This window comes from Colias philodice, chromosome 21, assembly GCF_061535455.1.
Source record: "Colias philodice isolate Cphi_HAF_F1 chromosome 21, ilColPhil1 Martin Lab GWU primary, whole genome shotgun sequence".
Classification (NCBI taxonomy): Eukaryota; Metazoa; Arthropoda; class Insecta; order Lepidoptera; family Pieridae; genus Colias; species Colias philodice.
The window spans coordinates 2,703,740-2,727,972 of record NC_143106.1 but is presented as its reverse complement, the minus strand read 5'-3'; the positions used below and the strand labels follow the sequence as shown (position 1 = coordinate 2,727,972).

The window sequence follows — 24,233 nt, the reverse complement described above, 5'->3', positions numbered from 1 at the left end:
TCATTTCAAATCGAATTTAATATTTTCTATTACATTTATCAGTATCAGGTAGAAATGCTCCGCTCAGCGGAAAGGTACATGGACACATTAATAAATTAACTTATACTAAATCAGTCTAACGGTCGCGCCGAGCGCGGGGCGTCTTAACCTAGTATCACAGATGAGTAGAGCGGTGGGGCGCAAAGAGAAGCGGACCCGCGGGGCGCGCGGGTCGGGGGGCGGCGGTCACTCGTCCGACGCCGACGACAGCTGCGTGCTGCCGCCGGAGCTGAAGGAGCTGCGGCACGCGCCCGCCTCCGAGCCGTTTCCCGAAACCGACGTGCGGTTCTCTCCATTGTCTCTCCCGTCGCTGCTCGGGGTCAGCGTCCGCAGCAGCTCGAGAGCGGCCCGCGCACGCTGGCCGTCCGCGGCCGCCGCCGAGGCAGCCCCAGACGCTCTATCCCACGCGCTCTTCTCGGGAAGCAAAAGCCGCCGCGCTTCACGCTGCACACGGCGCGATCGCAACGCAAATAGGAATGGCGATAACGCTGAAGCGAGCAACAGTAACGCTAACGCAGGAGTCCGTACACAAGCAGCGAGGCCCGGCGCGGCGGCCGATACGACCGCGGCCGCCGCGTGCGGCACATGCAACATCACTAATGCACCCGTTAATAGTCCAACTCGGGCTGCACGAGATTCTTCTCTATATCTAAACAAAGAAGCGTTTGATATTCGACACCGGATAGACGTTATTCTCGATCCATTGTTAGAAGGAGCGGGCGTCCGCGGTTGCACAGACAATAGAGGTGCGGCAAGAGATGGCGCCGAGCTAACCGCTGGCAAGCCTTTCCTTAAATCTTCATTCGATTTTCCCTCTCTTCGCGCGTTTCTGAGACTCGCGACAGAAGGGCAGCGGACAGGCCGCTCCGGCGGTAATAGGAACGGACCAAACTTGCGATCAGCCTCTCCATTTTCAGGCACATCAATTTTCAAAGTCAACCCTTCACCTTCTTCGATCAAGTCTGGCAAGTTGATTTGAGGCTCATGCAACTGCAGAGCGCTGGCTCCGTGCGCGCGCGCTCGGAGACCGGACGATTTTGCCGCGCGGTATATTCTCGCATACATGATGCAGACCACGGCTACCGGAACGACGACTCCAGCTATTAAGTACACGACGTAATACGCTAGCTCGACTGCCTGAACGGCCGGTTTGAAGGGGTAGTAGTGTCTGAAGACGGCGATGGCTGCACGAGTGGAGGCCGCTCCGGCTGCGATGAGCCACGTGGCCGCACAGAGGGCGGCAGGGCGGCGCTGGAGGAGCCTCGTGTGACAACGGAGCGGGTCGGTGACTGCGTGGTGCTGGTCCACGGCGATGAGCATAACGGCTAGTAGTGCCACCAAGCTGCACGCCGAGGCGGCGGCGTCTCCGGCCTCCACCCAACCCGCTGCCTCCCTCGCCGAGTGCTCGCCGAACAGCGCGGGCGCGAGCAGGGAGGTAGTCACGAGATTCGTCGCCAGAAGATTGATGACAAATCTGTAACAATAAGAAACCTCATTGAGCACATGATTCATATAGGTACAACAGTTTGAAAACAATGGAATAAAGAACACGCATGTTTTCGATTTGTTTGACGCAAACCAAAACTATTCGTGTTTAAAAACATGTCCCTACATCATATGGCAATATACCGAAATAGAGTGTGAGCACGTAGAACAGACCAGAATGCACTTGTCCTTCGACAATTGCGGGCCTGAGGTTTTTACCGAGATTAAGATCTAGTTACGTAAGCGTTTTCATTGTCCTGTTGATACGTTTCGAAACATCAAATGTATCTACTTGACGCTAGAACCGAGAACTATTTCGTAAAGCGTCTAACTCTAACGTGATTATATCTGTTGTACGTTGTTATGATTGAATTAGTCATTAAAGTGTATTAATTTCGATAGCTATTAGAGCCTTAGGTAATGATCGTACTCATTTTATAAGCTTGAGATATAAAACATACAGTCGTTGTTAATTATACAACGTCCATATTTATGTTTTAAACATATTTGGTTTTTAAGAATTAACATTTAGCGTAAATTCAAGGGCGTGTGTAAAATATTTGACAATATTACGACACGTTTGTAAATAAGATAAACCTGGTTCACATAAATAATTAAAATTTTATCGTGATTTATGCGATATACGTATAATAACGTCTATTATAACATTTATTTGATAAATCTGAGCGTTTATTTTTGTTGACTTTCTATAACACGCTCCAAGGAAAGGTTGTTTCTCGAATTAAATAACCTTAGGAGATGTAGATAGACACATAACATGTGAATAAAGTTATTTAGACAAGCAATTTATTGTTTTATTTTATTTTAGATAACATTTCAACAAATTTAAAATATCTTTAACGTTTAAGATGTTCTTGAAATAAGAAATTATGAATCATAAAGTTTTATTATCTGCTTTTTATTTTAATTAATGGTATATATTAAATTTAAAGGGTTCTTGTTATTAATAACTAAGCATACGAAACTTCGAAGACGATTTTTTATACAGATTCATAATCTTTAATGTTAATCAATGCAATTAGTAATATTATTCTCAGTCAAGGTGACTATTAAGTGAATTAACAAAGTTAAAAAATAAATAATAATAATCCTATTTCACACATAATATTATATTCAGATGCATACATACATAAAATTAAATAAGTACAAACAAATATAATTGAAACACATTATATTATTTTACCGCGATTGTTACTTCAGGTGTTCCCATTAGAAATTGAATTACCATAGACACAAGCCGCATGGCAACATAATAATGTTAATAAACATCCAGAAAGTTCCTTATTACATATGCAGGAGTGCCCTTGCTGCAATGACATTGGGCCCTGGACCTTCTACCATGGTTTATTTGAAAAACAAATGTATGCATTATGAATATATCAGGGATGTAGGCGGAATCATTTTTTAGAATTAATGTATCTGGCATCACTCTGGGCATGAATATTGTTTATGCCCATTGAGTCGATGGTTTTAGAATGACCTTTTATAAAATTATTGTGTGAATTAATCACGTTAAAAGCTTGTCGAGTTTAGACAAATGTATCGTCGATAAGAATCTTTTTAAAAATAAAACATAAACTATGTGGAAGTCATGTATTACAATATTTTACACAACAATGTTTTTCTATAATGTCTGACAACTTATTTCAAAAGTTGTCAGACATTATAGAAAAACAAAACATAACTCACAAAGAAGAGTTGATGAACTTCCTACATTTATACAACATAAATAGATTTATAAAAATTAAAAATTTAGTATTTTAGTATTTAATTAACTAGGAGAATAGCCAAAAGTTAATCAAACAAGGTCATCACACCAGTCATACATCAGATGATAATATGTACTGATATAATTACTAAAATAGAAATCACTTATCTCTATCTGAACTTGCCATATATTTTATATAACACACTAGCTGTACCCTGCGGTTTAACCCGCATTGCTTCGCTCCTCTAGGTCTTGACGTGATAATATATAGCCTAGTCTTCCTCGATAAAATAGGCTATCTAACACCGAAAGAATTTTTCAAATCGGATCAGTAGTTCCTAAGATCGCTTTCAAACAAACAAACAAACTCAGCATAATATTAAGTATAGATTGTAATACAATATTTAGGAATAATTGCTGTCTTTGAGCAGTCTCATATTTACGAGTAACTAAGTACTTCTAAAAGTCAAAATTATTCTATTTTGCGTAATTGTTGAAATAATATATTACATACTAGACATAGAAATAAAGGAAATGGTAAGATTTGCAAGACGGTAAATTATGCCGAGGTCAGCAAATACGTGATTTTATATACAGTATTATATTATGTTTCGTTTTACGTGATATTAACAAAATTAATAATGGACAAGTTAATGCTAGAGTTGGATATTTAATATTTTCATGTCAAGGTATAGAAACTAGACACAATGTGTTAGGAATTCATGATTTATTAATAATAGAATGTAATAATTAATAGTTATTATGTATGCGACGTTATATTGGAATCTATAATGTTGTTTCTAACAACTAGTACACATTTTATTCACATTTAATCAGTATTAAAACAATTGATACGCTTTTCTAAAGAGACTGCATTTTAAACCGACGGTTAATTGTTACATAACAACGATTTAAAAGCTCATCTAAAAGCTTTTATGGGAAAAGTTTATAGCAGTCATTAAAACTTTAATTCCTGAAGAAAACATTTTTCTTCTATCTTTGCGCAAATATGTTTTGTTGTCGAAGAGAAACATACCTACGTTACCCATATAATATAAATTCTTGGAAAAACTTCTGAAGGAAAAAAAATATTTTTTCATGTTTACAGAAATAAAATTATTGAGCACACCTTGAAACTAAAATTTGCGTCAGTTAAGAGGATCTAGAGGAAATTTATAAAGTGTGTCAAAAAATCATCATTTGATCGAGTCGTTCCGCTTCTTAGCAATAAATTTCTTTTACGATCGCCATAATCATTAAAATATTCCACCAATGTCACATTCATTGCAATTTTAATATAAAACTGTGACGTCTGTTTTTTCAAGTTTTTTACTTTGTTTTCTATACGATTATAGACTATTGAATGAAATCTTTTTGAATGATACTTACGTAAATGACAGATAAGAATAATAGAAATGAATTTATTGTTATTTCTTAACCTAACCATACATTAAATTAGAGACGTCTTTGAAATTTGGCATTGAGATCACATATACGATTAATAGCATATATTTACTATATACGTATACATTTTAAAAAGTAGAAAACGGGGACAAATCTCGAATAAATAAATCAACGAGCCAATATAATAAAATTTACTTACATGCAACTACAAATCAAAGTAATAAATAACACAGATGTAAGATCAAATTTGTAAACAACATTTTTAAAAATAATCAAGACATTTTTTATCGCATTCGCTAAAAACAGATTATATTAAATCGAGTTTATTTAAGTGTTACAAGGCCGGGGAAACCCTGGCGCGAATACATCTAAAAACGTATGTTTGTATTGGGTTAACATTTTGAAAATGGTCTTTAAAGTTCATTATGCCTATTACGTTGTTCCAATTTTTAGGCAATATTTAAATATATTTAAATTTTAATAATATTGATGTTTTAAGTTTTGCATTTGAGTTCTTTGTTATTTATTCATATTTTATTAAGGTTTTGAATACCGATTGACAAATCATACTATTTTTCTACTTATAAGAATTTATTTTTAGAAGAGAATACGACCTACATATTGAATAGTAAGATATCGCATTATTTTCCTTATTAATGACAAACTATGTTTTCATATCATAATTTCTTTCAACCTGACTTCGCTTGTTTTGTATTAATATATCATAATTATGTCGTTTGTTATTTCCTGACCTCTTAAGCAAAAACTTACCTACGTCAATCGGTCTCTGACGTGATAAACAGACAAACCCACTTTCATATACTATATTAAACTATATTAAAATTAGATTTATAACTTTAAAATTCTAATGTGATAAACTAATTTATATTTAATGACCAGGATGTGGAAAATCCATTCTTATATCTAGAAGTTACTCTTAATTAATTCTATTGTTATAGATATTATCACTTAAAACACGCAATGAATAAATACCGTAATATTTAAATCCAAGTAGTGTACTTGTAGTGTATATTATAATGTTTACTAAGACTACGTTATAAGTAAGTAATATAAGTAAGTATAAGTATAAAAGTTTTAGCAATTTCTAAGGTCCATATCACACCTTTTTTCTTTACTTGTTTTATGGAGTAACTCAGAACATTCATTTTTATGTTAACATTTGATCGAATATCGCACTACGTACCTACATATTATATTGATAAGAAATATAAATACATATGTATGTACATGTAGGTACTAGCAAAACTAATTATAATCAACAATAAGCAAATCGAATTGAATATTTCCCATTTTCATCGATACGCTATAAGTTTTTTCAAAATGTTAAGTTTTTGTACCTAGTTTTGTAATACATTACAATTACATAAATAAAATAAATAAACATTTTATGTAGATTGATTTTAGAAGTCTTCCATAAAAATAAACACTAATATACAAACCACACAGATAACAAATATCATTACACGAATTGCATTTTAAAAGCATTAAAATGGACAAAACCATAATGTTTAGTAACACGAAAAATATTTACGATGCATCGTAAAAATTCTTTGTCGATAACGAATAAGCTGTAATTTTGTATGTACATTAGTATGTAATATGTAATAAATAAATCTATACTAATAATATTATACAGCTGAAGAATTTGTTTGTTTGTTTGAACGCGCTAATCTCGGGAACTACTCGTCCGATTTGAAAAATTCTTTCGGTGTTAGATAGCCCATTTATAGAGTAAGGCTATATGCTACATATCATCTCGCTAAGACCAACAGGAGCGGAGCACTGCGGGTAAAACCGCGGAGCACATTATATGAATGTTGCCATAGATAACTTCCTTTGCCATCAAGGCAAACGCAAACATAACCTCTAAAAAATTAGTGACCATGACCAAAGTGTCCAAATTTGCGCGGAGATGGATGTCCGTTAATATCCTCTGGTTAAGGCACTAATGACTCATTTAATAATACTTTGTGAATTTGGGCCGTGGAAATGAGAGGCCATTGTTTCGTTACAATCTAAACTCTTGACAGCTAAAAAGTGTTGCCAGTGTTAACTAACTTTTTGTTGACTTACACAGTATTATATTTTACCTGTGATTGTACATAGAATAAAAATATAATGCAGCTTTTCACGTGCTGTACGGATGGCATGAAAATATTTGCGTTCATAATTAATGCGGTTTAATCCATAGCAGAAATTCCTTATCGATAATAGCGATGTCGCCTGATAACTTCTTTTTGTTTTCCTCGTCTTAGACAATAGTTGATATTTCGATTTAATATTATTATTAGAACATGCATGTTACTTTCGCTCAGTATTACGATAACAAACTATTTGCCAAACGTTTGGTCCATGTTGGAGGCAAATAGTAAAAGTTATCAAACCAGTTCTAATCCTATACATCGAGAAAGGACGTATATAACTCTCTATATTTGCCAGTTCACTGTAAGGATCTATTTACTATTACTTACACGAGTGTTTAGTAAATATTTGGTTGAGGTATAAAAAAGGGTTAAGGCGATTTCTAGCGCCTAAATAATATGTGTATTGATTTTTTATGCCCATAGTGCGTAGTTTCGTTTAGGACCGAACCAGCCGGCGTTGTATGGACTGAGAATGTTTATTTATTTATTTTATATAAAAATGTTTACAGTAGAATGTAAGTCATGCACATGATAGCACATGCAAGGAATGTTCCAGAGGTTAAAAGACTTTAAAAGCGAAAAATGCAGCATATTTATTATTTAATATAGCGAAAACGATAAACTTGAATTTATTATACCTAAATATCCTAAGATCATACTCCGCTGCTTATAATACAATATTTAACATTTGTTTGTACAGGTGAAAGGTGACGAGCAAAATGTACGATTTTTTGTAAACATCGTTTGATCATAGTTTAAATATAAACTACGTTAACAGTGTTAAGAGCATATTTAGAATTGATGAAGTATCGTTTATTTTTTAAAATTAAAATATATAAGAAACAATGTAGAGATAAGGAAACGTGTCGTAAAAACTGCGAAAATAGAATATTATTTACTCAAAAATAACATTTCTAACTTTTGTATGCCTTCAATATCCATTTACTATTTAGATATACAAGTACCTACTGAAACATAACATGTTCTTAATTTCAATTTATGAATACCTACCTATAGATTCATTGACAAACATACAAAACTATGAGGACGCCATCTGTCAAATAAAAACAATGGCGGCAATAAATTTTGACAGGAACTGACGTAAATAAAAGGTTAAGGCAATATTGGGAAAGGCTTGTAGGAAGTGCAATGACAAAAGACTTGTGTGAGTGATTATTTCTTCGTTGTTTCCGGATGAATTTCCGCATTAATGTCTAGCTTTTTGTGTTAGTTTCTGTCATGTTTACATTTACATGTCAAAACAATGCGTTATCTGTATTACGATTCACTTTTTAATCTATGGCAGCGTAATTTAGAAGAATAAAGAAAAAATATAGATTCTTAAGTCTCTCAAAAATATTATTATAAGCATTCATATAGGTTATTTTAAAAGAAAATTAGACCAAAATGTTTAAAAAGAAAAGAAATTAGAAAAGTTTTTCCAATAATAAGGTTCTTACTTCACAATTTCATTGTAGATATTTTTCTCATAATACCTACTGTTTAAGTACCTCCATTAAATACTACTTATACATATATAACGTAATTATATTCATCATTCATGCAATTTTAAAGGAAATTAACATCCTTCTTACTATTTGTAACCAAGCTGTTTGTTTTTAACGCAAAATATTGAGTCACCTCGAATTCGTAAAAAACATAACATTTTTTTTATATGTAAAAAATTTTTGCTAGATGTAAAAATAAATATTTAATCCTATTATAAAATTTAAAGCTATAATAGTATGTGAATACTTTTATATAATGGTATTCGTTTGACTTCTTGTTTATTTGTTTGTATTTCAATAAATTAAGTACCTACTACTGAACTATGTTTTACAAACAATAATAATATATTATTATCCAATGGTTTCTATCAATGAGATTTAAGTATGCGAAAACTTTGTATTGACTAACAATATTTATTTCCAAGAAACATGAGCCGCCTTAATTAATATGCTAAACTGTTACTTGTTAAAATAACGAATCAAATATCAAGTAACGGTTATCAATAAAAAATTGTTTGATGTTATATATATTCTACAAATATGTATATGATATTTATATGTACGTCTCTACGTCTACGATACATTTTCCATTGTTAGCCATGATTTCCTAACCCAATTTGCCGCCTAAAAATATGAAAAAGTTCCTCTATTTCTAGAAAAGTTTTGACGCAAGTCAACGAACTTAAACATCGCGAGATCGTAAAAACAAAATCGTATTTCAAAAGCTTCAAGGATCTAAACTATGTAATGAGTCCTTTCACCTTTGCCCCAATGTAAGTTTCCTTAATTAACATTTTCTTCTCTTTCACTTATAAGAATATAAATAAAGACAGACTGTTTACGAAATCTTAGAATTAATCTAGCTCCAATTATAATTTCGTTTCGTGTAATGCCGTTATTAATAACTGTTGTGAACTTATCCAAAACGCCATTTAAGTTCTTTTGTCCGTTTCATATAAGGAATCTATTTAGAATACAAAACCATCGCATACGAAGTGACGACCTTCCTCGATGATGATTGTTGAATAATGTATCGAATGCAACCCGGCTGGTTTCAATGTACACCTATTTACAATCCAGCCCTTGTTTAAAACGAATATTCATTTTTATTGTGTTACACATCTGGGAGGCCCCCGAACCAATATCCCAACATCATACACCTGTATAATTAAATAATAATAAACAGTACAAAATATATCCTTGGGCTATCATATGACAAGTTTATGGACTCATAAAATTTAACGAATGTGATTCACACACAGCTATCGTATTTTTGACAATCACGTTTTGCCGTGTGACCATTACGAAATTTAGAATCAGTATCGTATCGTACATGTTATTATTATTAAAACCTTAGTGGTAAAACAAGATAGTATTTATACGAGTACATTGCATTGTTACCAATGCTATTGTCTTTCTGGTAGACAGTGGATACTAGGATCGGATGGAACAAAAGAGGTATAAACTAAAGTTTATGTACATGTGACGGACTCGACTGGGAATCCATGTGTTGTTCCACACATATAAAGCACATAACCGCACACATGGACTACCACACTCCTAAGAAACACGTATTCAAGGTTTTACCGTGTTAGAATACTCCATCCATATTAAGCGTTATGAGAAATGTCTCAGTTCCTAAAATGAACAGCTCTAGAAGCTTCTCGGGCAATAATTAATATCAATACAAATACATTGTCCAAATTAAACAAATGACATTGGGCAAAAGCTACTTAGCCAAAAGTTTAGTCTTACGTCAATGGCAGGCAATTAGTAACAAGCGATGGCGGCCCGCCAATAATGATCCTCAATCGATTTGCAACTGTTTTTATGAATAATAATTCAATGTTTAGTGGGCAAAACGAACAAAACGTTTTAATACACACATTATTCAGCCTTTGTTCCATTCATGTATCATAAAAGAATATTTAAGTATAAATTATAGAGATGGGAATCGCTGAAAACCATAAGACAGATAATAAATTTCAGAAAAACCGCGCAATATTTTTCCGCAAAAAAACGCGAGCAACGTTTCGTCGAAATGATCAATGGCTACAATTTATTTAGCCAATTAACAGCACGATAATGAATGAACATTTCACGGTCAAGGTTTGAAAACTGTGAAATGAAGATTTATAGCGTTCAACACCATTACTCTCAATTATTTACGTCAAGATTAACATTAACAATGAAATAGCGCGAATTTCGAATTTAGAATCGATAAACGTTTAGTGACGTCATCACAATTAATTGTATGCTGAAAAAAAGATGTAGATAAAAAATAAAAATAATTTAGCTTGCAGCGGCCTTAGGGCTACCTTCACACAGTAAATCCAATGTGAGACAGATTATATTTGAATAGTTAACTTCCAATTTGCAGTTAATTGCTGTTTTAAAGCATGGGCGGCCATGAAGTGTTATTACTGCTAGGAAGTAGTGGAGCAATTATTGCAAAAGTAATATGTTATTGCATGCTCGGCTTATGGCAACAAATGCAATCTTTATGAAAAGCAATGTCCGATTATTATCTATGGTCAAAATTCAATATGATAAGAATCATATAAAATAATCTTTATCTGTTTACGTCAAACACAGACTTAAATATTTAGTGTGCATTAAAATTCGATTGTTTTTACAGATGTCAGACGTTAAGGCTTAAACTACAGAAGAACAATATATAAGTCATAATAATGGTGCATTAATTTATGCTAAATATTCTACCGCGTAAATTACATTCAACACAATTATGTTGCTATGGTGATTGTAATTCTATCCATAATGCACATAGTATATAATTATACAGTTCACATATTAAAATTTAAATAATTAGTTTGGTCTCAATTTTAAATGAGAACACATTTGTTAACTGTACTACACTAATCAAAATTTAGAAACACATTTTAAAATTATTTCAAAGAAATAGTTGAAAAATTGGCAACATCGTGAAAACTTGTACAAAACATTTGTCAATCAACAAATTATTAATTAACTTTTTATATGAATGTCATATTAATCATAATTTATGAACCAAATAAAAAAGCTACGTTGCTGTTTAGACATCTATACACGTATAAATACCACTTAAGAATACATCAAATCGGGAATATTTTAAATAATTACGCATTATCTATTAATTTTTGTCATATTGACTCATGGACTGCATATAATTGTTTCAATTTAAATATCTGTGTATTATATAATATTATTGTAATCCATCTTGTAATCCATATTGTAATCCATATTATTATAATCCACATTAGATATTACAATTATAATTTTTTGTTACGATCGTTCATCCAAAACTGTCTAGCAGTTTTTATAAATTTTATCAATTAAACGTTTTTATCTTATCAAAGTTTATCTTATTGTTATATAATGTAACAACTACAGATCATTACTTCATTCTATTTTTATATTATTTCAATGTTTTGTTGTGCGGTCTTTAAATGGATATTGAATAAATTAAATATGGTCGAACAGGACATTATTGATTGGACCAGTTTCCTATTTAGATAATGACTCACTCTCAAAATAATATTGTTGCTATTTGCTAACCAAATCCTTATTATGTCGAGAATAATAACATATTTTTTGCATTGACTAAGGCTGCCAGCATTGTAACTAATTAGGAATAATTTGAAAAACAAAAATATTAAGTGTCAGAAAGAAAAGTGCATGGCATTGAAGTGAACAGGTACATTCTAGGGAAGCGCGCTCCATCTAAGGCCACATCTCAGCTTACCATCAGGCGAGATTGTGGCCAAGCGCTCCCCTATTGTAAAATAAAAAAAATTCGTTATACCTAATGTATAACATGTACCTAGTCTGCAAAATACTTATGCTAAATAAGTCTAAAATATGAAAGCTGACAACCCTAGCCATGGAAAATATAATGAGAATATCCATTGATAAGTTATCTATAAAATTATTGTCTAAAGGTTGTAGAACTTCTGTCTACCATTCATGAGTAGGTTAGTTTTAAAATGACGGCGTATTATCATTGAAAATGAAAAGTTACATCATGTTCTAACATTGTTACTTATTTTAATTTCCTTTTTAAAGACTTATCTGAATCAATGTTAATACATTTTTTTCAAAATTTTCTTCACCATGCCAATGTTTGGCCTTGGATTGAAGATTATTGATATTTGGCAGTTCGTTGTTCCTTTTTGTTCCTCAATGCTAAAGAACTCACCAATCGGGCGCATGATTCGACATACTACGGTTTTCAATGGAGCATCGTCTAACCAGTTTCCGGTGACATTCATGTGCAAATTAGCCAAAAATACCCGCCAAAATTGTCGGGAACAGATAACCTTCGCGAACTCGATGAGACAATTTCTGTCACAGATTACATATACGGAGAACATGCTTATTGCATATGCATGGCATAATACTTTCTGCGATTTATTCTACAAAATAAATATAATAATACTGAATGAAATAGAGCGTTAAATAAAAATAGAATGAGAATTTTAGCGCATTAAAATTTATTATCTCCCACAGTTCCATCATGAGCTCCACGCGTGAATATCTATGACACGCATAATATAAGACATGGCTTAACTTTAAAATTATACAGCGATCGCCTAAATCTCGTTTTGTTTGCGAATAATTAATGCCCTGTAACTTTAGAAGTTGATTTTATGCCTTATTTTCTTTATTACGTACTTTATAGTTTATACTGCTTTCCGAACCCTTAGAGCATTAAACCAACTGCTCTAAGTCCGAACCTATGTAGGTAAGTATCTACAACTATGTTATGACGATTCAAAAGTTCTAGAAGAAGTCTTTATTGAATTAATAGCTTGAGTTTGATTTTGAGTGTTTTGTTTTTAGGTATTTAAAAACGATTGGTTGTTATTTAACGATTGTATTTGTGGCGCTTCGAAAGTTGTAGCGTTCGATTCATAAAGAAAGTTATATCAGTCATTTGTCAAACTGTGAGCTGAATACAACCGGATCCGTTTGAGTTAAATATTTTAGTTTTCCTCTGCTATTTTACTATGATATATTTTACAGAACGAATATTCTGTTACGTGTTTATTAAAGCTCTGATAGAGCAATTAAAAATGTTTTATTCCTCTCTTTTCATCACAGTCATGTAAATAACCAACTGAATATTAAACTTTTGAATACTCAGAAAAACCTATTCAAATATTTTGAGTCGTAGATATAGACAGCATAAATTACAATAACTTTAACCCGGATCGAAAAACCTATCCATTGAAAAAGAACAATAGTACAGTAAATTTTGTAACAAACAAGGAACATAATGTTACGTGATTTTATATTCTTATTCAATCTCCATTGTTTACGAAATCGCTACAATTATTACAAGGTACTATTAATTGTTTAGAAGACCTTGTTACCTTTGACAACTACGGAATTACATTCCTATTAAGGTACCTCTCATACATAGTTCGTATTGCAACTTTTTTTAATATTGTAATACCAGAAACTTTGTTTCAAAATACGGTAATGACTTAAATGTTTAATTATTTTGAAATACAAATATTCAGTCCTTACTCTACAATGTAAATATTATTATTATTTTAACGTTATCTAGTACATCTTTTTACTTACTTTTGAGCTGTTTGGTGTTATATTAAATGTCTTCAATATTTATGAATACACACTTCATGTTAGAAAATGAATTTAACGATCATGTATGGGTGTAACATCCGCACTACGTACAACAACTGACGTGTGTAATCAGCTGCTTTCATAATTTTACATTGTATTCTTTATCTTGCCACTGCTCTTTACTTTCAATGCCATTATTTTATCCAACACTATAAAGGAAACAAGGAATATCTTAATGTCACTGAACACCAACAATTAATGCAAGCCGACTGTAGTTGTTCCAATTTTCACGGTTGATTTAACATTTGCGCCTAAACACGGTCTGTGAAAATGTTACACTGGCTTTTAAAAACGAATTCGAAATTTCTTTTTTAATCTGCGTCTCAGTTTGAATTTGGAACGAATGCTTTCCCGCGAGATTCTGTGTTGCCATTAAAAAAAAGTAAAATAAAATGCATTTTAATCGTAAATACATTAGGGTAATTGAATAATAATCATCTAGTTACTACAGAAATGCTCTTAGAAAGTCACATTGGTAAGTTGATATCATCATTAGCACGGGCACTTAATGTTCTCGGCATTTGTTGGCATTTAACATGGATTCAATTATTTTCGGAAAATTCCATAGACAATCAGCTTTTGATTAGCGTAAAAATACACAAACATGATTAATAATAGATTGTTTAAAGTACAAGTGTGAGTTTCGGGTTTATTGTCCCACTCATTGATTCGTATTACAAAGGAAAAAAAACGAGTAGATGCGTCAAGTCCAAGCGATGACGTTATAATCGTGCTAAATTATTGTTTACAGCGAAGTGTCCCTTTAATAAAAATGATCTTTAAAATCACGCTACGTCATTAGTCAGTACTGACGCTCGTGGTTCCTTTTCGCCATTTGTTTTAATGTATTTAAATTAACATACAATACATTAGAACTTAGAAGCTCAGATTAATTAAATTTATTGAATTACCATTGCTTGTACGCGTGCTTTGCACCAAAACACGTCGAAATAGCGTTATGTAACTTTGAAATAACAATACAACATAGTAGATAATATTTGGAGGCGAAAATAACTAAAAGTTAAAACCGACAGCGAAAGTAATTATAGTAAATCTAGTTTCAAGTGTTCTAGCCCCGAGTTAATTCAGTTCTTGACACACTTCAAATCAATGGGCAAGTTAAGTCGATCGTCTGTACAATGTCTCTGTCAAGGAGTTTAAAAATTATCTTTATTTATACTCTGTGTTATGATTGCTGTATAATCTGTTGACCCAATTTCGACGCGACCTTTAGTTGCAACCAAAACATTGAATGTTTTCGATTTACTACATTGCGTATTACTATCGGTATCAATATTTGTATTAAATTTTTAGGGATATATAAGTTTATTTATTCTGTATTTTACAAGGCGATTTGTGTTCGCGGATGTTTAGATACCAAAACCAATAAATGAATAATTTCATTCCATTTATTGAATGAGGTCGCTTTATATTATGTAGTTAAGATAATTCCTATAGCTGGTCGTTTTAATTTATAATGGATTAGAATTAGAATTTGGACCCGTAGAGTTAATGTAGGATAACTATATTCTCGGAATATTCTAGGCTTAATGAATAATCAGAGAATCGTACGTGTCTCGTAAATCTCAACTTATCTACCTGGGATAAGCTTTACCAAGAAACTATGACGGTATGATACTCCGGTATATTCCATGACAGAAATAGGTGACCATTTTTTGTAAATTTTATATACAAACATCAATTATTGGTTAATGTTACTTTTATTATTATTTGAAAAATTGTTCTTCTAATTTAGGTACATATTAATTGGCTATAAACATATTTTAATATACCTAATATCTTCGAATTGAATAGGCTCGTAGGCCGTAGCCTTTGTGCAAAGCATTTGTCGCCTTTGAATTCTAATTTTTATGAACATAGTGTATCACTACATAGTATAAAACAAAGTCGCTTTCTCTGTCCCTATGTCCCTATGTATGATTAAATCTTTAAAACTACGCAACGGATTTTGATGCGGTTTTTTTTAAATAGATACTTAGAGTGATTCAAGAGGAAGGTTTTAGTATATAATTTATTATGTTTTAGACAAAGCGGGCGAAGCCGCGGGCGGTAGGCTAGTTATCTATAGTCTGTCTTTATTCATAAATAATGAAGCAACCCATAATCAATAATGAAGTCCATATATTACCGACTTCCGTGCAAATACTTGCAACTGTTAATAAAGTTAAGGTGATGAATTAATTTTTCTAACATTTACGGCCCTTTTCAAACCTTCGTAATTTTTATATTTTTAAAGTTGTCGTGATAAAAATTCTTGACAAGAAAGTTCAATAGTAACACAATACGTCTACCGTTTTAGAAACATGATTCCATGATATTTTCTCGATAGAAAAAAAATACAAAGTTCTCATTGTTATTTTTTTTTAATCTCTGGCATCTTCAAAATAACAAACGTAAAGTTACGACTTTTTGGATATTAACTATAAAATATACAACCTATACGTCTACCGTGTTAGAATTTTGAAATATGCGATGGTTTTGAAATAAACAAGAAATACTTGAAATTAGCGCGCGACCAGCCAATATAGCGAGAGCCGCCCTGTACCTTCCTACCCCGATCGCTGCACGAGTCATTCCCGCTACGGCCGTCACACGGGGAACTTGTGTCGCTTGCGCAATCGTAAAAAAGGGTGACAACACGATAAGACAAAATGAGACAAATGGGGACAATAAAGAAAATAAGAAGAAGAAACATAAAGGTTGGAGGAAAAAGAATGCTTACAATTGGAACAAATTAATGAAGTAAGTTGGTTTTATTTTAAATTTGATGATAATTGTATTATAGACGATATTTGATATGTACCCCTGTTTTAAGTACATAACGAATGTGTAAGATTTTTTCATTTATAGCATAAATAATCTTTTCAGAAATCCGGAATCCAGAAGGAAAATAAACCCACTGATTGTTCACAATGTGAACCCACTCCTTCGTAAGTACCTTTATTCAGTCAAAAATGTATGTTATCAACGCTCTACTGGTTTTATCGCATGATTCCATTTTTAGCAAAAAGCAACAAAGTGCGAAGAAATAAAAAATCATAGTGAACTTAGTGGAAGTATGGTAGATGTAATATGGAACAGGAGCTCATTGGAGTAGTATTATATTTAAAAAAAATACGAAAAAATTTCAAGAATTACATTTCTTAGTAGGTGGTAGATAAGTATGTTGTATAAAGAATTTGATGTTGATATTTATTTCATTTATACTTACTACACCTGTGCGGGAAATTGCTTAGTACTAAAACAGGTTTATATTCATATTTACATAGTAATGTGAGTTTTCATTTCGAAAAATTTTGTGTAAGTATATTAAATTGAGTTCCTGGGTGATCTGGAAACACAATTGGGCCCGGAAGATGGCGCTGCAGTCACTCCTCCTAATCACATGAACCGATTTGGATGAATATTTGTGTGCACATTTCATTGTTGTGGGATGATTGGTTGATTCGTTTTCACATTAGCTAATATTATGTATTTTTGTTGTAAACTTAATTTAATGTTTATAATACATTATTATTGGTATAAATAAGCCAGTGTTCGTCTCACATTGCTGTACCTGCCTACCTACCCTACCAGGGCCTAACTTTGTTCTGGCTATTTTATTTTGATTATTTGTAATGAATAATTACAATTATAATAGAGTGCAAAAAAATAAATACATGCGTCAATATATTTTGTGTTTTTTTTAAAACAATTTTTTTATTTAAAAAAATATCATTCCGACCGCGGCTTTGCCCGCGTGGAATTAGGTTATATCGTGAATCCTGTTTTATCCCACAGAAGTGTTCAGTTGGATAAAAAGTATCCTATGTGTAATCCAGGCAATTAGCTATATTTTATCAAAAATGGTAATGTAGTCTTGACATGATTAAGTAACAACTAACAAAAAAATATACAAATTAACATCCAAAGTTTCGCATCAGTATTAGTGATATCTTCCACTCTTGACTTTGACTGAGAAGAATTAGGGTTTATAACTTCTTTCAGAAATAGTACCTTTCATTTCTGGGCATGATGTAATATCTACGTCAGCATCAAATTCTATCTAAATCAATTCAGTAGTCCGCGTTATTGAGTACCATTTCATTTTTTCAGAGTAACAATATTTTTTGTTATTTTAAATATTATTTATAACCTGTATTATTTTGTAATAAAGTAAACATTACGAAATAATAATAATTATTAATAATGTCTAAGTAGTTGTTGGAAAGAAGATTATTTGTTTACAAGCAAGAAAATAAAACCAATAAATCAACAATTAAATAAATGTATAACAAAATTATAACTGTATGACGACTCCATACATGTTTGTCCCGAGTCGGCCAGCGGCAGCGCGGCGAGTTTGCAAGAATGACTTCGCGCACACCCGCGTTCGCGATAGCGAGCTATTAGACTCCGCCCGCCAAGCAGTGGATTTTTTTTTTGTGTATCGTCTTAAGGACTGTTGTTTTCCACGCCACAGATTAGATATTCCAAATGACATGTTACAAGAGAATTAATCGTAAGAAAATACCGCGAACTATGACGTCACGTTTAGATAATTATCACGATACAATCAGTATTAAAAACAAGTGTGTTTTAATTTGTGTGGTTAGGTATTTTTAATAGAAACTCTATTGATTGTTTTTGGAATGGATTACAGTAGCACAGTCGAGCTATTTCATTACAGTTTCAACTTTCATTGCATTAATCTTATGCATTCCGTTAATTTCATCATATTTGAATTGGTTAATGGCCGGGTACTAGAGTAACCTATTTCAAAATCGATATTAATTAATTCGATAGAACCTAATCGATTTGTTGCTTCATTAGAAATGTATTCGAGTGACTTGGACATGTTAGTGTTACTTACTGAACTAAATGTTGCGCGTAATTAAAAACCTTAGCCTTGGCCTTTTGTAAATTATTTTATTGTAATTAATGAAGGCAAGATCTGATTACAATGTTTGATGAGATAGAAAATGTCAATAGGAAGCGGGAATCCCTTGTGAGTGAGGAGAGACGCACATCATTTTGTTGATTAAGTTTAAGTTTGATTTAAATATTACATTGAAGTTTTTATCTGTATAGGTCAACTTTAATACGTATTTTGTAACGCAAACGTGTGAAATATCTGGGGAAAAATAGAATTACTATGGGAAAAAAACAACAAGTTTAAAATTTAAAGGTAGCATTTATAGGTACAAACTTTTAAAGGGTAAACGGTCGCCTTATTTAACTTATAGAAAATTTCGTAGAAGAAGCGCGTCATTGTTTCAAATTGTCGATCAATTTTATGTAGAATGTACGACTTCCACCAAAAATTATCTGGGAGGAAATACATCCATTTAGTGATACTAAGCAGACTTCTAAGGTGATTTCGTGAATTTATGTCCAATTTGTTTAAAAAATACGGAATATGTACGCACTAGTGACGTCAAGCTGGAGGTGTATCAATGAATTGATAAGTCGTGACTTTACAATAAGTGACGAACGAAATTCCGCACTTTGCCGAAAATTGGATTATGATTGACTGTTTATTATGGAATAAATAGATTTCTTAAGAACTAACTGTGCTTCAAGGTTCATATTATTTATTGCGCTTTATTATTTGGCGCTACGTAGCACTCTCTCCATTTAAATATCAATAAAATAAACGTTTAAGATATGTCGAAAGTAAAATTACATTTAAATTATTGCGCTGTAACCGCAAAATTATTCAACAAGGCATTAAGGGGCCCTGCTCCGAAATGTATGTTTCTAAATCATGGTTTTTGGATAGAAATCATCATATTTAAAATCCTAAAAAAATATATAGCACAGATAAACGTTTGATCTAGTGACTTTTTTGGATAAAAACACAATATTAAACATTTGACTCGATCAAAAAAAAATCAGAAGTAACATCGATTTTAAAAGCATAATCAGTTTTATGAGAATTAGGGGAACGCTATGTTTATGAAAATTTTACATTTCATTTACTAATCAGGTTTTACAGGGAAATTTTTGGATAGATTTTTAATTTAGCCCTTATTTTTTTCTATATAAAATATAATACGTAAAATGCGACTCGCGCGCACCACGTCAGTGCAGCCAGAGTCCAGCCGGACGTTATCGAGGGAGGACCTGTGCTAGTTTTGCTCCCGACCACGTTGCAGTCGCCGTTCGCGTATTAGAACCGAGCGGCGAGTAAAACGGCGAGCATGTCACGGTATAAATAAATCAGTAGTTTGATTTTGTTAGTTATCCTAGGATTATTGTTGTAAATATAAATTAACTTCTTATTCTATACTATTAAACGAACAATATTTGCATATTAATATATTTGTTTGTAAATACAGTGTGGAAATTTTCGATGGGCCCTGGGTGAAAGTACTAGAAATACTGGAGATAGCAAATTTCCTTTATTTTTAAAAAGAAATAGAACTGCATTCAAAGATTTTCAAAAATTCAGAATACACTAACTTACTTATTACATACTTATATTCAATTATTATTTTGCCTTTTTTATTTGTTTTACTTTTAATTATTATTACCAATATTTTCAGAAGAAAATAAATTAATGTATCCAGAACGAGAGTTTCATTTTAAACTTTAAATGTATGTATAAAATAGACCAAAAAATTTTTACGAGAAATTAACAATAAATTATCATTTATATTGTTTCTATCGATTTGAATAATAAAATAAAATTTGAAAAAGGAATGTTTCCTTTCAGAAAAATTTGCTATCCCTAGTATTTCAAGTACTTTCCATTCAGGGCACATCGAAAATTTCCACACTGTATATATACAAACAAATATATAAATATGCAAATATTGCTCGTTTAATGGTATAGGATAAGTAGTAAATTTATATATCAACAACATTCCTACGATAGCAAATAAAATCGAACTACTGATTTATTTATACTGTGGCATAATCACCCGCCTTCATAGGTCACCGGAGTTCATGCCGCGCCGGCTCCTGCGCAACGCGGGCACGAGCCATCTCAGTGCCTAAAATGCCTAAACTTTCAGTACAAAGGGCTCTTAACACACTTAGCAAAGAGAAGTAGACAGATAATATTCAACCTTACTTCAATTTCAAAGACGCGTTCATTACGAACACTTCATGATCTAGTTTGACGGATATTTATCGGTATGAAATACATTATTAAAGTAAAATGGTGTAGGAATTTAGCTCTCCGGGATAACGACGAAATGTTGCTAATTGGCCACAATTTACTTAAGTTGTCTCTTTACTTTGACATCTAATCGTGTGTTCATTTAAGATCGAACGCTGTTTTGGTAACCTATATGGACATATTTTTACGTCTTATAATAATTATTATTGTATCGGTTTTATATTTATTGGCTAAACAGCGGATTCTAGCTGACTAGCTGAATCCGAACCCACAACAATTGAGCTACAATTACTCCTATCTTGGGGTCAGAACATGACTCAATACCATGTGGAGCTTTATCAAAGTTCAAAGACCGGATAGAAAGCGTGTAAATACAAACATTTATTTATATTACGATAATTATTATGTCACTGGAGCCGGTATTGAGGACGTTTGTTTCTTTATCAAACGTGTCAAGCATATTTTCTGGTTGTGGTCGCTACGTAATTTTCCACTGCCTTTCGGTATCAGAGTTGCCAGTTTTGTTGCTATACGCATCCCGGAATTTCTGGAGATTTTTTAGAGTACTGCAGATTTAGGTTTATTTGCTGACGATATTTTTTTTCATATACAGATAGTTTTGAAGAGTTGTTTTCGGAGAATTGAAATAATCAAATGTTGTTTATTTATGAATATAAAGAATTTGCCATTCTTTCAGTAAAATTCTACGATAAAATAGCAATGAAATACTTATGATTTGAACACTATGTCTCATAACGACGGCCCGTATTCGCCAACCCTAAATGTATATCTTAATGTTAAAAGCATTTAATGTTCTGCATCATTTCTCATTTGCTCAATAGATTTGCAATAGGCATTACGATGTAGATAACGAGGTATTGACTTAAGTGTAAACAGTTTAGCAACACTCGAAACAATTGCTTGATAGTCGTCTCAATTTTAATGACCGACTTTGTTTGCTCGTAATGTGCGGCTTATAAGATTTTTATACCTTTTTGGCTATTTTCTATGATCTTCACCGGCAAATACGTCAAAACTGAAATACGTATGTGTGTGAGCGTCGGTCAATGTTTTCGCACTCATTCTCATCAAGCAATTAGGTTAATTTATGGGTAAATATTTTATATTTTTAGTCTTTGATATTCGCGTACTCATAGGGAACGCGCGACGAAAACTTTATTCGCGCTAACCACGGTTTATCTCTTTGAAAGATTGATTTAATTATAGATTGAACGAATGGAATATTCTGATATTGGTATGTATTATACGATGGAATAAAATTATTGTTCCGGAGCTACATACGTGATAGAATTTTATATTCTCGAATATCAAAATCGCATTAAATTCAGTGAAATGGTATAGATTTCTCAAGTGAAGAAACATTATTATTAATAAGTATTTTGCGTGTTTTAGCGGAATAGTTTCAAGTGCAATAACTTCGCTTTGTTATTAATATCTCGCACAATGCACGTTATAAATACGAGTATAATGATTTATCTGATTTCTTTATTCCAAGAGGTAGAGATTCCATATATTAGACGTTGATGACTTGCGGTTTTGAAATAAATAACTGGTCACATCGCAGTTACTGTTACTAATTTTTTATTTTCAACGATTATACGCGACCTTCTCAGCTCTGATGAAATACATTGCAGATACCTTTGTACATACTCTTTTATGTTCCTCGCTTACTCAAATTACTAACACTGGCTTTGTTATCGATAGCGAGCCTCAGGTAGACGACGACCGGTACTAATGATCTAATAATAATATGGGCTTTGGCAAAGCCCCAACTACTATGGTTCGGCTTGACAAAAAATCCAAAATTCAAAATAGATTTACATTAATCAAGTTTTGTAAACGTTCATTCTGTGGGGACATTGTTTTGTTTTATTTTGTAACATTTACTGCCACATCAACCTGTTGAAAGTTACTTTTAAAGTTGTTTTTAAGTTATAGTTATGTAGAGCTTAATGTCATTGAACGTTGCAAGTTGCGACTCTACATTTGTAGAGTTTAACTTATAGCTAACAAGTGAGACCTACTTAAGTAATACAGTCCGTTCTAATCTACGTGGGTAAAGCGTGGAGGATCTTAAAATTTCGCATTGAATTTTAGAAACCAGTCAGCCTTGATTCTCGATTGTATTACGTCCTGTGAACCTACTGTTAAAAGTTTTTCAGAAATCGTGGAAAAAAGTTGTGACTGGAAACTTACCGATTTGAAATCGTCCTCAATCCAGGTCGTCGACAGAAGACCAACAGGGCCAACGAGTTGCCCGCGGTCGAGACCAGAAACAGAGCAAGGAGCAGCACCTCCTCGACGAGCCGGTCTTTCGTTTCCATCCCCTCAGTCAACGCTCGTCCAAAAGACAAGTCAGTTGATCGTTCCATACAAAAGTCATCACTACCACTAGCACTGCACGCAACACTCTCAGTTCGTTCAAGTCACTGCAGTAATCGCGTTAAGTTTTGGAGAACACGCTGTACGTTGGCAGCGTCTTTCTCGCGTGGCTGTCGGCTGACAACTGATCGCGGGCCACGGTACGGCTCTGAGTGGTCGGCTCTCGGCACTCGCCACTCGCTCGCTCGCGTCCCGCGCCTCGCACCGCTTGTAGAATTTTAACATGCATTCCATGATGCACATGGTCTCTCTCGGCCGTTAAATTTGAAATTGAGCGAACAAAAACTCTACAACTGCCTAATAATTGTTATGTAGAGTTTGGACTCTACCGTATTCAATTTGCTATTGTATTGCATTACATTGCGAGATGTTAAATAGTTAAATAGATAAGGCATCTTTGCTCAAGTCTCTTTAAAAAATCTGATAAGAATAATTTCTAATAAGATTTTTATTTAATACTTAATCCTTCATTCTTCAAATCCTTCATTTTGTGAACCTCATAATATATTTAATAACTCCTAGACAACTTGCAAATAATTATTATTTAGAGTTCAGTATGTAGAGCTTGGACTCTACCGTTTCAATTTATTATCCTTATGGATAACAGTGCAAGATATTGTGTAGTTAGGTATAGGAAATGGGATAGGTCTTTAAGCATGTCCAATCTTTTTTTAAGTATCTATTAAAAGTGGTTTATTAAATAAGTACCTAACCTATAATAGAACTTT

The 24,233-nt window shown here is 33.0% G+C and overlaps 1 protein-coding gene and 1 long non-coding RNA gene across 2 annotated transcripts; one reads left to right on the top strand and one right to left on the bottom strand.

The window, feature by feature from the left end:
• Positions 1-23,660, bottom strand: LOC149478727 (uncharacterized). Its single transcript, XM_089708528.1, has 2 exons — positions 23,320-23,660; positions 1-1,513 (listed from the first exon to the last, which is right to left on the bottom strand). The coding sequence occupies exons 1-2, from the start codon at positions 23,493-23,495 to the stop codon at positions 226-228; spliced, it is 1,464 nt and encodes a 487-aa protein (XP_089564654.1). The 5' UTR covers positions 23,496-23,660; the 3' UTR covers positions 1-225.
• On the top strand, positions 16,230-17,760 carry LOC149478728 (uncharacterized). The gene is made up of 3 exons (XR_016317340.1): positions 16,230-16,739; positions 16,866-16,927; positions 17,002-17,760. It is a non-coding gene; the product is annotated as an uncharacterized LOC149478728 (long non-coding RNA).
• Positions 23,661-24,233: the final 573 nt, after the last annotated feature.